This window comes from Astyanax mexicanus, chromosome 3 (genome assembly GCF_023375975.1).
Source record: "Astyanax mexicanus isolate ESR-SI-001 chromosome 3, AstMex3_surface, whole genome shotgun sequence".
Taxonomy (NCBI): Eukaryota; Metazoa; Chordata; class Actinopteri; order Characiformes; family Acestrorhamphidae; genus Astyanax; species Astyanax mexicanus.
This window is the reverse complement of record NC_064410.1, coordinates 53,932,826-53,947,221: the sequence shown is the minus strand read 5'-3', so window position 1 is coordinate 53,947,221 and position 14,396 is coordinate 53,932,826. Positions and strand designations below refer to the sequence as shown.

The 14,396-nt window shown below is 36.6% G+C and overlaps 1 protein-coding gene across 3 annotated transcripts in view; it reads right to left on the bottom strand.

Annotated features, from left to right (window-relative positions):
• cacna1ha (calcium channel, voltage-dependent, T type, alpha 1H subunit a) overlaps window positions 1–14,396 on the bottom strand; it is an 87,445-nt gene that overhangs the window by 22,258 nt on the left and 50,791 nt on the right. For 2 of the 3 annotated variants that reach the window (XM_022683350.2, XM_022683349.2), the window contains exons 12-23: window positions 13,619–13,774; window positions 12,921–13,008; window positions 10,931–11,139; window positions 9,255–9,641; window positions 7,466–7,566; window positions 6,419–6,542; window positions 6,129–6,197; window positions 4,842–5,014; window positions 3,600–3,726; window positions 3,367–3,492; window positions 2,056–2,145; window positions 1,656–1,869 (exon numbers count right to left, since the gene is read on the bottom strand). In XM_022683350.2, the coding sequence (XP_022539071.2) occupies window positions 1,656–1,869; window positions 2,056–2,145; window positions 3,367–3,492; window positions 3,600–3,726; window positions 4,842–5,014; window positions 6,129–6,197; window positions 6,419–6,542; window positions 7,466–7,566; window positions 9,255–9,641; window positions 10,931–11,139; window positions 12,921–13,008; window positions 13,619–13,774 (1,864 nt within the window). The remainder of the gene's footprint in view (window positions 1–1,655; window positions 1,870–2,055; window positions 2,146–3,366; window positions 3,493–3,599; window positions 3,727–4,841; window positions 5,015–6,128; window positions 6,198–6,418; window positions 6,543–7,465; window positions 7,567–9,254; window positions 9,642–10,930; window positions 11,140–12,920; window positions 13,009–13,618; window positions 13,775–14,396) is intronic. The other variant, XM_007247849.4, reaches the window with a different exon arrangement.

Below are 14,396 nucleotides of genomic sequence, written 5' to 3'. Positions count from 1 at the left end.
AGTAGTTTTAGTTTGTTTTTCATTCAAAAGCACTTTAAATTTACTGCTACAATTCCAGTTTATTCACTGGACTTGGAAGTGCTTAAATGGCACCAAAAACTGGAAAAATTGGTGTGCTCTAAAGCTTGTGACCGGCAGTGTAGCTACAGATGCAGCACCACTAATACACTAACTGAATCAATGACCCACAGGAAGAGTGTAAGAGAGGGGGATAAAACTGTCAGCTTTAATGTTAGAGATCATTAGTCAGATAGCCCTGCTGTGTGTGTGTGTGTGTGTGTGTGTGTGTGTGAAGGCAATGTATTGCTTAAGGTATGAATCCACTTGCACTCGTTTATTCCGCAGTTGTTTCCATGTGTGGGCGTGTCTGTGATGCTTCTGTATATAAACCAACACTTTCCCATCCTCTGTCATCATCACCTACGTGGCTGTGTTTCTCTAAACTTCACACTGATTGGTTTGTAGATTATTGGCAGTTCTGTATGTTGCCTTTCAGGTGTTGCGCTGAATTTGGTCTCACTGTCAGTGCATCAAACAGCAAAAATAATGCAATAGAGAACACTAGATAACAGTGTTATACTCTTGTGTTGTTAAATCCAACTGTTTTAATTCCATACAAAATAAACTTTTATTTACTCAGAGTTTAGTAATATGATAACGTGTTGCAATCAATCGCAACATATTGCCTTGCTTTTAGTATTGCAATATATCGGAATATATTGAATTGCGTATCAATGTATGGTGTATCGTGTCATAGTTCTTGCTAATACACAGTTTAAAGTCGTGTTTTATATCCAAGGCTTTTAGAAATCTAAGACAAATGAATGAGCTCCCTTTGGATTCAACTGCTCTCAAAGTGAAGAGTCTGCGGATCATACAGCTCTAGAAAAAAAAAAAGTTTTTTTTTTATTTTACCAAATTGAAAACCTCTGGAATATAATCAAGAGGAAGATGGATGATCACAAGCCATCAAACCAAACTGAACTGCTTGAATTTTTGAACCAATAGTGGCATAAAGTTATCCAAAAGCAGTGTGTAAGACTGGTGGAGGAGAACATGCCAAGATGCATGAAAACTTTGATTAAAAACCAGGGTTATTCCACCAAATATTGATTTCTAAACTCCTACAACTTTATGAATATGAATATTTGTTTTCTTCACATTATTTGAGGTCTGAAAGCTCTGCCTCTTTTTTGTTATCTTTTCAGCCATTTCTCATTTTTCATTTTATTTTCTGCAAATAAAAGCTTTAAATGACAATATTTGTATTTGAAATTTGGGATAAATATTGTCCGCAGTTTTAAGAATAAAACCACAATGTTCATTTTACTCAAATATATACCTATGAATAGCAAAATCAGAGAATCAGAGGTCTTTTAATTTTTTCCAGAGCTGTAGAGTGGTTTTACTGAATGCTAATTCCCACTAATAATCTGTCATGCAGTATTTGGTGGCGATGGGATCTCATGCAAAGGGCATGCTGCAGAGCATCACAATCCAAGGCCTTCACCAGATCATTGGCGAAATCTACAGACTTTGATATTCTCAGACTTTCGTCTCAGTCTCTTTTTTGCTCTCTCTCTCTCTAACTTTCTCTCTCTTTCTCTGTCTCAGGCTCTGGAGGCAGGCAGTGCTCAGAAAAACAGACTACCGACCAGACCCGTAATTCTCCTTACTCCTGCGCCTTTTCTCCTGCTGCCGCCGCCTCTTCTCCTCGCGCAGGCGCGCCTCCTCCTCCTCCTGGTCCTGCCGACATTTGTGGAAGTTCTCCACCACCACGCCCACGAACATGTTCAGCACAAAGAAGCTCACGATCAGCAGGAAGGAGATGAAGTATAGCAGCATCCACGGGTTGTGGTTCCGTACCGGCTGCCCAAAGCAAGCACACGTAAGAGACAGATTATGAATTCAATTATGAATTATTTAATAAAATATTGATATTGACGCCACTTATCAATAATAAATTGTAAATATATTATACACGATATTGCTATTTTGTCCAGCCCATGCTTGTGAAATGTCTGAGGATAAAGAAAAAAATAAAAAAGAGCAAACCTGCTGGTCCACTCCCACAGCATCCAGCCCATCATACATAATATTCACCCAGCCGTCCTTACACGACAGCACAAACAGCGACATCAGAGCCTGAGAAACACAGATAAAACCCGTCAAATTAACAGACAAAATACAGAAACCAAATTCTGACATCCTGGAACTCTAATCGACTTTCAGGGATTAAGTACATTAAAAGCATTACATCATTAAATGTCTAGTTTCCATCATAAATTAGAAATGGGCTGAGCTAACGTCCATTAAAATCTCCCCAAACTTCCTTCTAGGCCATCCAAGCATGGGTAATGTGAAATATCTTCTGTATATCGCTGCTCTATCCATTAAAAAAAGTACATTTTGGTCAGTTTTTAGTTTTCTGCACCGTTTAAATCCTGCATCTGCTTTGCACACTGTGTAAGTAGTTTTGGATTAACAGACCAATAGAAATGCACTAAAATAACTTGGAATAAAATCATATTTGAGAACATTTTATCCTCCTCTTGTGAAGTCTAATATTTTGAAAAATACATGTTTTGTGAATTGACTGTATGTATTTCTCATCATACATTTATTGACTCATCATACAATATATGACCTCAATTATGACCTTAATATAACCCACTGTGTGTACTTGTGAGGAAATTCCATTGATGTAAATGAGCTGGTCTGTTGACTTTGTTTAAAAATAAGGAATTAATTTTATGTATGCGCTGTAATATAATTATTACACTATTATATCATCATTATTATGCTATTACATTGAAAGTGGCATAATGTGGTCATTAACAGACAATACTATTTGCAAGAAAAGCAAATCAAACATAAAACAATTTTTTTGATCAAATTTAACACACAGTTAACATAAAAAAAATAAAAATCATCATGAATTGTGTTTCTTTGATATACCTTTGCCCACAATCAGCAAATTCATGTTTGAAAATGTAGGACTAGGCCCAAAGAATATGGCATCTCGAAAAGGACAATTATTCAAAATATCCACCAATAGATGATATTGTTGTGTTTTATGATTGATTAGCTACAGAGACTGTGTTTACTACAAAATAAAAAAATATATAAAAAAGCAAAATATGCCGTTTTACACAGGACTATATCGTCGCTGTCCAATGAAAAACATGCATCTCCAAAACAGCAACTTTAGAGGAGAGAGAAAACTTTTTAACTTTCAATAAAAATGAATGTAAAAAAGTTTATGTGAGGTAATTTTTTAGATTTTTTTTTTTTGGTCTGTTCATCAAAAAATTTTGACACAGTGACAAATTTTGTATTAAAATTTCAACACAAACGAACACTTACCTGTCCAAGATTATCAAAGTTGTATTTCCTCGGAACCCATTTGTAGTTTGCTAGCAGACAATCTGATTTGTTGGTAATGTTTCTTGTATCCAGTCCTTCACAATGGTAAAACTTTCCCTTGAAGAGCTGAACAATAGAACACAGTTTTTACACAGTTATTTAAAATCTACACAATGATGTTTATTTATTAGAGACTGTTCATTTATAAAGTTTAGACTTGTAGAAGTCTTTACCTGAACTCCAAGAATACCAAAGATGATGAAGAAGGCCCAGCAGATCACCACAATATTCCCGATAGGTCTCAGAGATGTTATGAGTGTTTCCACCACCAGCTTCAGACCAGGAGCACGGCTGATCACCCTGTTAAAGCAAAAACAAGTATTTTTGTTTTACTTTTTTACTTTTATATGAATATATTTGCAAGTGTTGAATTAACGCTATTAGTGCAATTTTACTGTGTAGTACTTAAAGGACTGCCTGAATGATTTTAACTGCAGTAGTGAGCAAATATCAGCCAACATTTCAAGAACATTCAACAGAAATAGAACAGTCAATCCTCTTCAGTAGGTTTTACTGGCTGAAAACACTGACATGCCACAAGTCATGGGACATGTCTCATGTAATAATGGGTGGGATATGTGTGTGGGTTCGATTGTCGGTGTGAATCACATTTCCCACTCACTGAGCTGTCTACTGTTGGTGGTAATGTCTTGAATCATATCACCTAGAGCTGCACGATATTGAAAAAAATTTACATTGCAAATGTTCTTTTTTCAACGATATATATCGCGATGATAAACAATACAGGGCCCATGACATCACCAGCCCCGCCCCTCCCCGCATGCTGTCTCGTGTCCGGACCGATCAAGAGCTAAGTCAGCGCCGAGCTCTCAAAACCAGAGGGAAACAGCAAAAGTAGCATCAGTAATTGGCCCTTTAATTAGGCATTTAAATTGTTTTTAAAAGGTAAATAAGAGCTTTTTTCTGGGATTAAAAGCATGAATTCAGCTGTAACTGGAAATATCTGCACAAAACTGTGCTGGACTGAGGTGCACAGCTTTCCCTCCTCCTGTGCTTCTCAGGCAGCAGCAGCCTGTCACCCACACAGACACAGAGACAGTCTACTTCTTGTGTCAAGAATCAAAACATTGCAGCATGACATGTTTGATTTAATTCCCTTAAGTGACATTGCACGTCCTGTGATGCGACTTTTGCGCATGTGCACATTGTGATGACGATACTTAAACGATATATCGTGCAGCCCTAATAATCTTATATTCCTGGGACACACTTGACACTGTGAAATGTCCTAACCATCTACTCCCACTCAATTCAGGCATTGCTTGAATTCTGATAATACACATTTCCCTGCCATGAGCACATCGCCCAGTGTTCATGTTCACTCACAAGAAAATCAATAACCTTTAATTACAGTAAACTATAGTATAGTTAAGCAAAAACCCCAGCTTTTTTACCTCAGAGGCCTCAGTGTCCTCAGCAGTCGGAGAACCCTCAGAATGCCCAAGATCCGGTTCCCACCGGACGACGCTAGAGACACCAGAATGTCAATGAGCGAAACGAACACCAGCATTCCATCCAAGATGTTCCACGTGCTCTGCAGATAGCTGTAGAAGCCGAGGGCCACCACCTGCAATACCAAACAGTCAATGTCATTAGTGTTAGTTAATTAATTAAAAACAATAAATCAATAATCAATATTATGTGATTAATCCTACATGTTCTTGGTCTTAACAGTTGAAATTTTTATATTAGATACACTGCCTGGCCAAAAAAATAAATTTAAGTCAGTAAATGATGTGGGGTTGATGCTGCAGTTGGTCTGCAGGTTTAGGTTCAGCAACAGTAGGTGCTGAAAGAATGAGGTCAGCTGACTACCTGAATATTTCATCAATTCATGGTGCTGTAATTGTGAAAGTGTGACTCAGGGAGCATGAGATCATCATTTTCACACATGGATTGAGAGAGAGTTCACCACAGAGTCCAGATCTTAACCTCATTGAAAATCTTTGGGATGTGCTGGATGGAGAAGAGCTGCTTTGTTCAGTGGTCAGACTCTACCATCATCAATGCTGCTGCAAGATCTTGGTAAAAAATTATTGCAAAATTGGACTGAAATAAATCTTGTATCATTGCAGAAGCTTATCGAAACAATGCCACAGTGAATGCGTGCTGCAATAAAGATAAAGATAAAGATGGTCCAATTAAATATTAGAGTGTGTGACCTTTTTTTGGTGGCAACTTTTTTTTGGCCATTTTTGGGCAGTGTAATTAAAAGTATGAGAGAATGAATGCAAGACTGGTGAAATAGAGTTTATACATTTATATTAGTAAATAATTATATTAGAAAAAAACAAAAAATGTAGTATTTACAACAATATTCTGTGGTTATTTATTATAAAAAAATAATGCTGTTTTTTTCCTGTATTTTTGTAAAAAAAGACAAAATACAAGAAACATGCATCTGTATGTGCGTTTGTTTGAGACAGAGGGGTTGTGAGAGTTAGTTATGAGATTTAATCCATATTTCAGCATGAATAAAAAGCATTGTAGCTATCTAAAAATAACCAAAAATAAAAGCACCGATGCTGTGTTTATAGCACTGAATAGAACACCAATATGTGACCAAACTGACATGATTAATTTGCGTAAAAATAAATGAATGCATTAAAATTTCCAGATTAATTGCATGCACTGACAGCACAGCACTAGTAAATGAATGTATCAAATGTAAGCTTCCATACCTTCACAGTCATTTCAGCAAGAAAGATCACAGTGAATACATAATTGGAAATACTGAGAAACACTCGCTCCTGTAAGAAAAACAACAACAGAAAGAACAGCACTGAGAGGATATATTTAGATGCAGCATCACAAAAGCAAATAACTGGTACTGCTGGAGAGCTATTATGGATTCTAAACGCTTCTAAGATTAAAGTGTTTTCAGTAAGACAGGAGGTCCTTTTAACTACAAGCCTGAAAATACACGACTTTCATAAGATCCAAAACAACACAACACTGCAGCTGAGCTTACTGTGCTGTGAGGCTTAATATTCGGCCTCTCCAGAGCGATCGTGATGCAGTTCAGGAAGATAAAGACCAAAACCACATGATCAAACAATCTGTGCGAGATGATCCGGTTGCAGATCACACGAAACCTGCAAAACACCAAGATATTACATAACAAAAATCTAAACCAATTAGATTTAGCATCAATTCAATCAATTAATCAATCAACTTTTACTTTCACTCGTATACGAGCGTTTACAATACACAGGGATTGAGAGAGAAAAATAAAAATAATATTTTATTGTCTTAGACCAAAACAACTGAAAAAAATAGGCAAACTAAAAATATAAAAAAAGAAAAACATATTAAACAAAATATAATAAATAATATATAATGATCAATTTAAGAATTCAGTAATAAGAGAGAAAAAGATCAACAAAAAAGGTAAAATATTTTTTTTAAATAAAAATAAGAAAATATAAGATAAAGAGGTCAAAAAAGCAGAACAATGAATAAAAAAATAATAATAAAAAAAAGAAAGAAAAAAAAAACTTAAAATGAAATACATATACTCTGAGGTGTATCTGCACGTACAGGCAAATAAATGTAATTTTTTAAAAACTTTTTAACCCCACTCACAGACAAAAGTAAGACCACTTTCCAAAAAAACAACATAGTAAGGAGACAAGTAAATTAAGTAATTAAGTTATTAAGTTAACAGACTTTACAGAAAGCTTATTATTCCTGTATTTCTGACAAAACAATATTTCAAACAAATATGAATTACCAGTTTTTTTGCAAATAAACATGGACCTGTTTGTATTCTGATACCATTATCATACCATCTTAAAAAAACGTTATTAAGTTAATCCTAATTAACTTGCATAGAACATTTTACATCCAACCATATTTGTATTTAGTTAATGTATTTTAAAGACTTTTGGGAAACTGATTTAAGATACATTAAGACAAATTAAGACCATTTTAATATAAACGAATGTAAGATCTTTAAGATTTGCAGATACTCTGGGGTATAAACTGTATATGTGTGCATTGTGTGAAGCCTACTCACTTGTTTTCTGGGGAGAACATATACAGGGACCAGTCCTCGTGATCTTTACACCACTGCGGCTTATAGGCGTTCAGCATCCTCCTCAACCGGCAACAGAAACTCTGCAGCACACGAGCAGACCAGACCAGACAGACTGTTCAATAACTGCACAAATAGCAGCCAAATGTCTGCAAATGCCACAGTTAACTCCTGCCTAAGAGACCTGCCTAACTGAATTATTGAGAGTTACTGTGAGTCAGATCATATATGAGACTGTGAGATAGGAAAGTGTTTCACTGCAAAAACAGTGACAAAAGTGTTGGGATGCATGTTTATTCACTTTTTCATCTAAATTCAGGGTAATATAAAATAGTTTATCCTGCTTTTGTTAAAATAACTGTCTCTACTGTACAGAAAAAGGTTTCTGCTAGATTCTGAGTCATTGCTGTAAGGATTTGATTGTATTGAGCAATAAGAAGGGTCTAATTTGTGGCAAATAGTTCACTTAGCTCAATAATTAATTGATTGAATATTTAGATTTATGCAAGAAATACAGCTTACCACAAACAGCATTACCTGCCAGAAGAATGAGAGACTTTTAACAGATACTATTATTTAAAACAATTTACTAATAAGATGGATAATCCTATAATCCTGTAGTTAAACTTTCTGTGCTTTTTTAATAAAAAAAATGAAAACATCAGAGTTTTATACTAGATTTCAGACTTGATTGAAATTTACATGCTTATATATATTTTTTTGTAGTGTTCTGCCTGTACCACTGCACAAATTCTGTAAAAAAACAGAAAATTCCTCAAGCTTCCTCTGCCCTTCTAATCTAATACACATAAGTAGCTTGTATATTTTATATATATATATTTATATATAAATATATATATATATATATATATATATATATATATATATATATATATATATATATATATATATATATTTTTTTTTTTTTTTAATTATATTATTATATATATATTATATTATATATTTCCCCACATTTCATAACTCTCAAAACTTAATTTCAGTGATTTTAATGCAGAGTCTCGTGTTTTCAGAGATATCATCACACTGGCACCAGAAAACTTTCTATCCACCAAGAAAAACAATTACAGGCTGAGAAGTGCTCGGCTGAATCGATTACACCATGACAATTAGTCTCCTAGCAAGTCAACCCCATGGGAGAACATCTTATAGACAACAGTTAGTTCTGGCCATGCTGCTAAAATCCACTTTTCTTGTTCTTTGTGAAATACTATAGGTCTCTCTGAGTTGTATATGGATGCTGCACATAAAACTGTTTTTCAGCCTCCCTTGTCTGCAGTAGCTAATAAAAGAAAATCCTCAGAAATACGAGTTGATCAGGAAAGGCTCAGAAGTCTACGTCAACCACAGGCGGTAATGATCCAAAGAGGAGCTTAAAGCTCTGTTTACAGAGCTAGTGAGCGTTAGGTATCTTGTGTGAGTACCTGTAGGTTTAAATTGGATCTCTGGTGGATTTTACGTTTTACCAAGTCCCTTAATATTCACTAGGGAAGCCTGGTCAAAGCGGGTGCCGTTTGCATTGGATTTTATGATATAGAGCGGACTTTGGGGCTTCGATGTGGTGAAAGTCTAAGGTAAGAGTTTAGTAGAGTTAATTTAGCTGAAAGAAATGTTATCAATGCTTTTAAAAAACGATGGAATGAGACCTTTGTTTGTAACATTTGTTTCAGTGCTGGTTTGGTGAGATTTGGAAGACATAAACGGATTGGCCTCACTGATCCAATACTTTTGGAGAGTTCAGATCTTTACTCACATCATCCAGATCCTCCTCATTGGCAGAGTCCTCCCGATTCAGCTCTGCTGGCAGATCTGTGGGCAGTTGCATGGCCCTTCCGTTGCAGTCATGGTACTCTTCTGAAGGGTACAGGCAGGGTCCTGGGGCCAGATCAGGGAACTCCAGAGAACTGGGGTGCTGTAGTGAACCTCCGCTGGTGCTGCCTGCTCTTCCTGACAGGTTTTCATCTGTGTCGTCGTCCTCGAAGCTGCCCCTGCCCTCACCAGACAGCAGAGACTCTCTCTCCCCAGATGTATCCTTCCTCTTCAGACTCGGTGCTCGGCTAAGACTGTTCCAGCTCGACCTGCGGCTCCCCCAGTTACTGCCTGTGCTCCGGGGGTGACACGGTGATCTCCGTGGGCTGGACTGAGGGGACAGGAAGAGAATATACTGTTTATATATACAGCAATGGAAAAAAATAACACTTAACGATGATGATTTTTCTTGATTTTACCACATTTAAAACCTCTGGAATATAATCAAGAGGAAGATGGATGATCACAAGCCATCAAACCAAATTTAACTGCTTAAATTTTTGCACCAGGAGTGGCATAAAGTTATCCAAAAGCAGTGTGTAAGACTGGTGGAGGAGAACATGCCAAGATGATGCATGAAAACTGTGATTAAAACCAGGGTTATTGCACCAAATATTGATTTCTGAACTTTTAAAACTTTATGAATATGAACTTTTATCTGTAGTTTATAGAATAAAACAACAATGTTCATTTTACTTAAACATATACCATTTAAATAGCAGAGTTACATATATTTCCATTATAAACTATATATTTACAATACATATACAATACAGAAGCAGTAGGTATAGAGTGCCTGAGAAAGGTGCTTTACGGCAGTACTAGTTCTCAAACTGGTCCTCGGAGACTCCCCAGATGGTCCCCAGATTTTTGTTCCAATTCATTTGACAACACATATGGATAAATCAAAAATGTGCTCCATCATAAGAGTCCCTGAAGATCGGTTTGAGGACCACACCACATCACACAAGTTAACTTCCATAGCACACTCACACTAATTAGCTACAGTTTATATCATATAATTGATCTTAATTTATATTATTGTAAAATGCTAAAAAAAAATGGAAATGGCATATGACTTTTAAAAAGAAAAGTTACTTATGGGTTTTTCAATACAATATGTTTCATCCGGCAATTATATTTATACCTGGTACCTGCAATGTTTTTTCTATTTATTAAATGTAATAATGATTCATAATATTCTTAATAATCAAAACTTAACTGATCTTTTAAAAAGTGTAAAAGCATTATTATACTATAATATTGTCATTATATCAGTGACGTTATATGTTCTTAAAATGACAATAATGTTTCCCTTACAGCCTGGAAAGTATAGACTTGTACCACTGCTAAAGAACGCACATTTCTGGACAAGCCGAGAGACACAAAATCGAACAAATTTGGTACCTGATACATGGAATCGAGTTCTTTTTTCTCCACTTTTAACCACTGTTTACTCATGGTTCCAAGTGAGCTGAGTAGGCAGTAAATGCTGACATGGTGCTGATTGGCCAGAAATAGGTCACATGTAGCAGAAAAGCATCATTTCATATATATATATATATATATATATTTGTTAATTTTGTATTTTCCATAACAAGCAGTAGAAAATCCACTTACCAAGGACCTCTGATCGTAGCCGTTTGGATCGATGGAGACCCCGCTGCCTCTTCTTGACTCCCCCAAACCAAAGACGGATTCTGGCCCGAGAGAGCTCTTAGGCGTAGGCATGGGGGTGGCGGCTGTGCGCATGATGATTGGTGGTGGCAAGTTACCACGGGACTCCACATGCCCATTTGCTGACATCATCAGTGAGTACATCTTCAGCTCTGTCAGTGATCATTAAAAACAGTGCCATCAGTTTCGGGAAACCAGAGATAAAAAGCCCAAACAGCAGCCTGGAATACTGTAAACTGCAAAATACCACCACAGCCCATTGACTACACTAAATGAAAAGACTTGCCATGCAGGACCTACAACAGTAAAACTAAATGGCAGAGAACACATAAAACGCCATTTTCCTCATCAGATCCACAGACTGTGGCAGGTGAACGCCAATTTTTATGCAGCTCTAGAGAACCATTGCCCTCTTTATGAGAGGCAATCACAGTGGCAGCCAGACTGAGATCATCCGAGCTTAAACAGAGCAGTATAACAAAGAAGGTGATGGAATACACAAACTAATGCAATTCTGCTTTAAAATTGAGTCTCAATCACCAACATCTTTGTAAAAGAATATTTAATTTGTTCTTAAGAAAAGTCCTAACAAAAAGTAGATTAGATTATACGTTATATTTATAATTTTTTTTACAGCTCTGATCTTATAATGACCGTGGGATGACTCCAATATCCTACAACTAGTAAAAACTATATCATTTTTAAAAAGACAAAATAAATAAATTTAACCCTTTCACATACACACCTTTTAAAAATCAATCTTTTTTTGTTTGGGACAATAATACAAAAATATAAAACATATAGAGATAAATGGATGGTGTCAATTGTTAAAAAAAAAAAATTAATCTATTCCAATAATATTCTGTGATTAATCTTGATTAACTACCTAAAATGTCATTTTAAGAGCTTATATTTACATGTAAATATCTGCAGACAAACTTGGTGATGTGATTCATTTGTGTATAAAAATAAAATTGCAAGTTAAAGCTTATAGATGAATTAGCAAAATATGTTAACATTTAATCATTGACAGCAAACACAAAAACAGCACACAAAACAACAACAAAAAAAGGGCATTTTCACACCAGCACTATTTGGTTAGGTTAAAACGGACTCTGGTTTGTTTGTATCCTTAGTGCGGTTCAACTAAGCATGTATGAAAACAGTAATCACACTCGGGTGTCGATCAAAAGAACTGGATTGAGAGCTGCTAGAGAAGTGGTTTACTTTTGGTAAGAAAGTGATCCGGTCTCGATCCGACGCAGCTATCAAAATATATTCCTTTAATTTTAGCTAAACTGCTGATATTGTGCAGGTTAATCTGATATATTAGCCAGATAACCGTAATTACCACTGCTATGAACAAACGCTGTGTCTGCTCCATGCTGTTTACACGCACAATCTGTGCTGCATCCACTGCTTGAAGCCGGGCGACTCTGTTTACTATGTCTACATCTGCACTGCACGTCCTGTTAAAAACACTGTTCTCAACATTCAGTGTTAAAGCAGCTGCACACTGCACAAATATACACACTGGAACTCAGAATCTTCTCGTTATAATTCCTTTTTGCTCTCACACTAGACAGCTTTGACCAATCAGAGGAGATGATGTGCTCGGATGGTTTATTGATAGCTATTTTGGTGTGTTTACGTTTGTACCTGTATGAAACCAAGTCAAACAGAGGGAGAAAATGCTCCAAATAGACAAACTCATCAACTGATCTTGATGGTTTATCTTCTGACTAGCAGAGATGATACAATGAAGTTGAGATATGTTCAACACCTTCTTTAAGGTATGCAAGTTTTAATGACACCAAATATGCTCTACCAAAAAATTGTGGTGAACACCAAAGAGTTGATGAATGAGTTCACTGACTGTCTGAAAAGTTTATTATGGGTAAAAAAAAAAAATAATAAATTGCATGGCATTCACCTCTGGCACGCAGCTCCCCCATCTTCTCCTCCTCTTCAAAGTCAACTGACCTCTTCTCCTCGTCTGAGTCGGACCTGTTGGCATCACCCTGCAAGGCACAGGAGGCATTTTAAAGAGCCAGCTCTCCACAGGGGGCCAGCAATTGGAGTGGGCAGCACGCAGCGCTTCGCTAACTGTGCTAACTGTGCTATTTGGAGCGCAGCTGAAAGTCAAGTCACCAGGTTGAGACAATGAACACAAATAGCAGCCTGTCTCTGTTTCTCTGAGGACCGGGTCCTTTGGCATCAACACACATGGCCCTCCACTGAGCCTGAGCCTCACAGCTGAGGCCTCTGCTCACAGTGTGAGGGCTGCAGCGCTAACGCTAACGTTAGCGGCTTTACACACGCATGCTAGTGACCTGCTTGTGGTTCACACAGCCTGCAGCTAAACAGATGGGTCCAACAAAGAGCTACAGCATCAGATATGCAGCTGCAGACCCAAGCAGTTTAAAGTGTGATAAAGAATCGTTTAGTATGTGCATAAATAATGTGGCAGCGATGACATGCACCAGTACAGGAGGCTGAATGTGTATAATAATGTCTTTATTGTTTGTAGGATGTAACTAAGCTCCTGCTGGGAATACTGTTTGACCATTTAAACACAGAGCAGCATGTTAATGAATACTGAATAATGCGGACAGTGCGTGACGGATGTACCTCCGCCTGAAAGGCCTCCACCAGGATGGCCACCAGCAGGTTAAAGAGAACATAGTTCCCGAAGGTCATCAGGGCCACGAAGTAAAGTGAGGCGAGCGGAGACGAGGAAGCCATCCCGTTATAGAGGACCACGTTCCAGTCCTCTTGAGTAAGTATCTGAAACAACAACAAACAAACACAATGTGTGACTACAATGTACAGCTGAGACAAACAACATCATAATACTGATATAATTTGTGATATATGGTCAATTTTAGAACTGAGGATACACTGTGCATCTCCTAGATAAAGTTTTTGTTATTTTTCCAAAAATAAATCTTTATTTAATCAATTTTGTCTAATAGTAATATTAACAACAACAATAATAATAATAATAATAATAATACACTCTCAAAATATTTATAGGCCCCCTTTCTAATTAATGCATTCAACTTGTATAGGTTGCACCCATTACTGACACAGATATGCAAATGCGAACACACAGCTTGTCTAGTCCCTGTTAAGAAAAGTAATGGCAGTAGAATAGATAGATAGATAGATAGATAGATAGATAGATAGATAGATAGATAGATAGATAGATAGATAGATAGATAGATAGATAGATAGATAGATAGATAGATAGATAGATAGATAGATAGATAGATAGATAGAACGGTATGAAAAAATATGATGGGTAGATGTAAGAGGTAAAAAGCATAAATATTATGCAGATAATTGTGCAGCAACAAGTTCCACTACAGGAATATCTAAACCAGTAGTAATAGTACAATTTTAACAT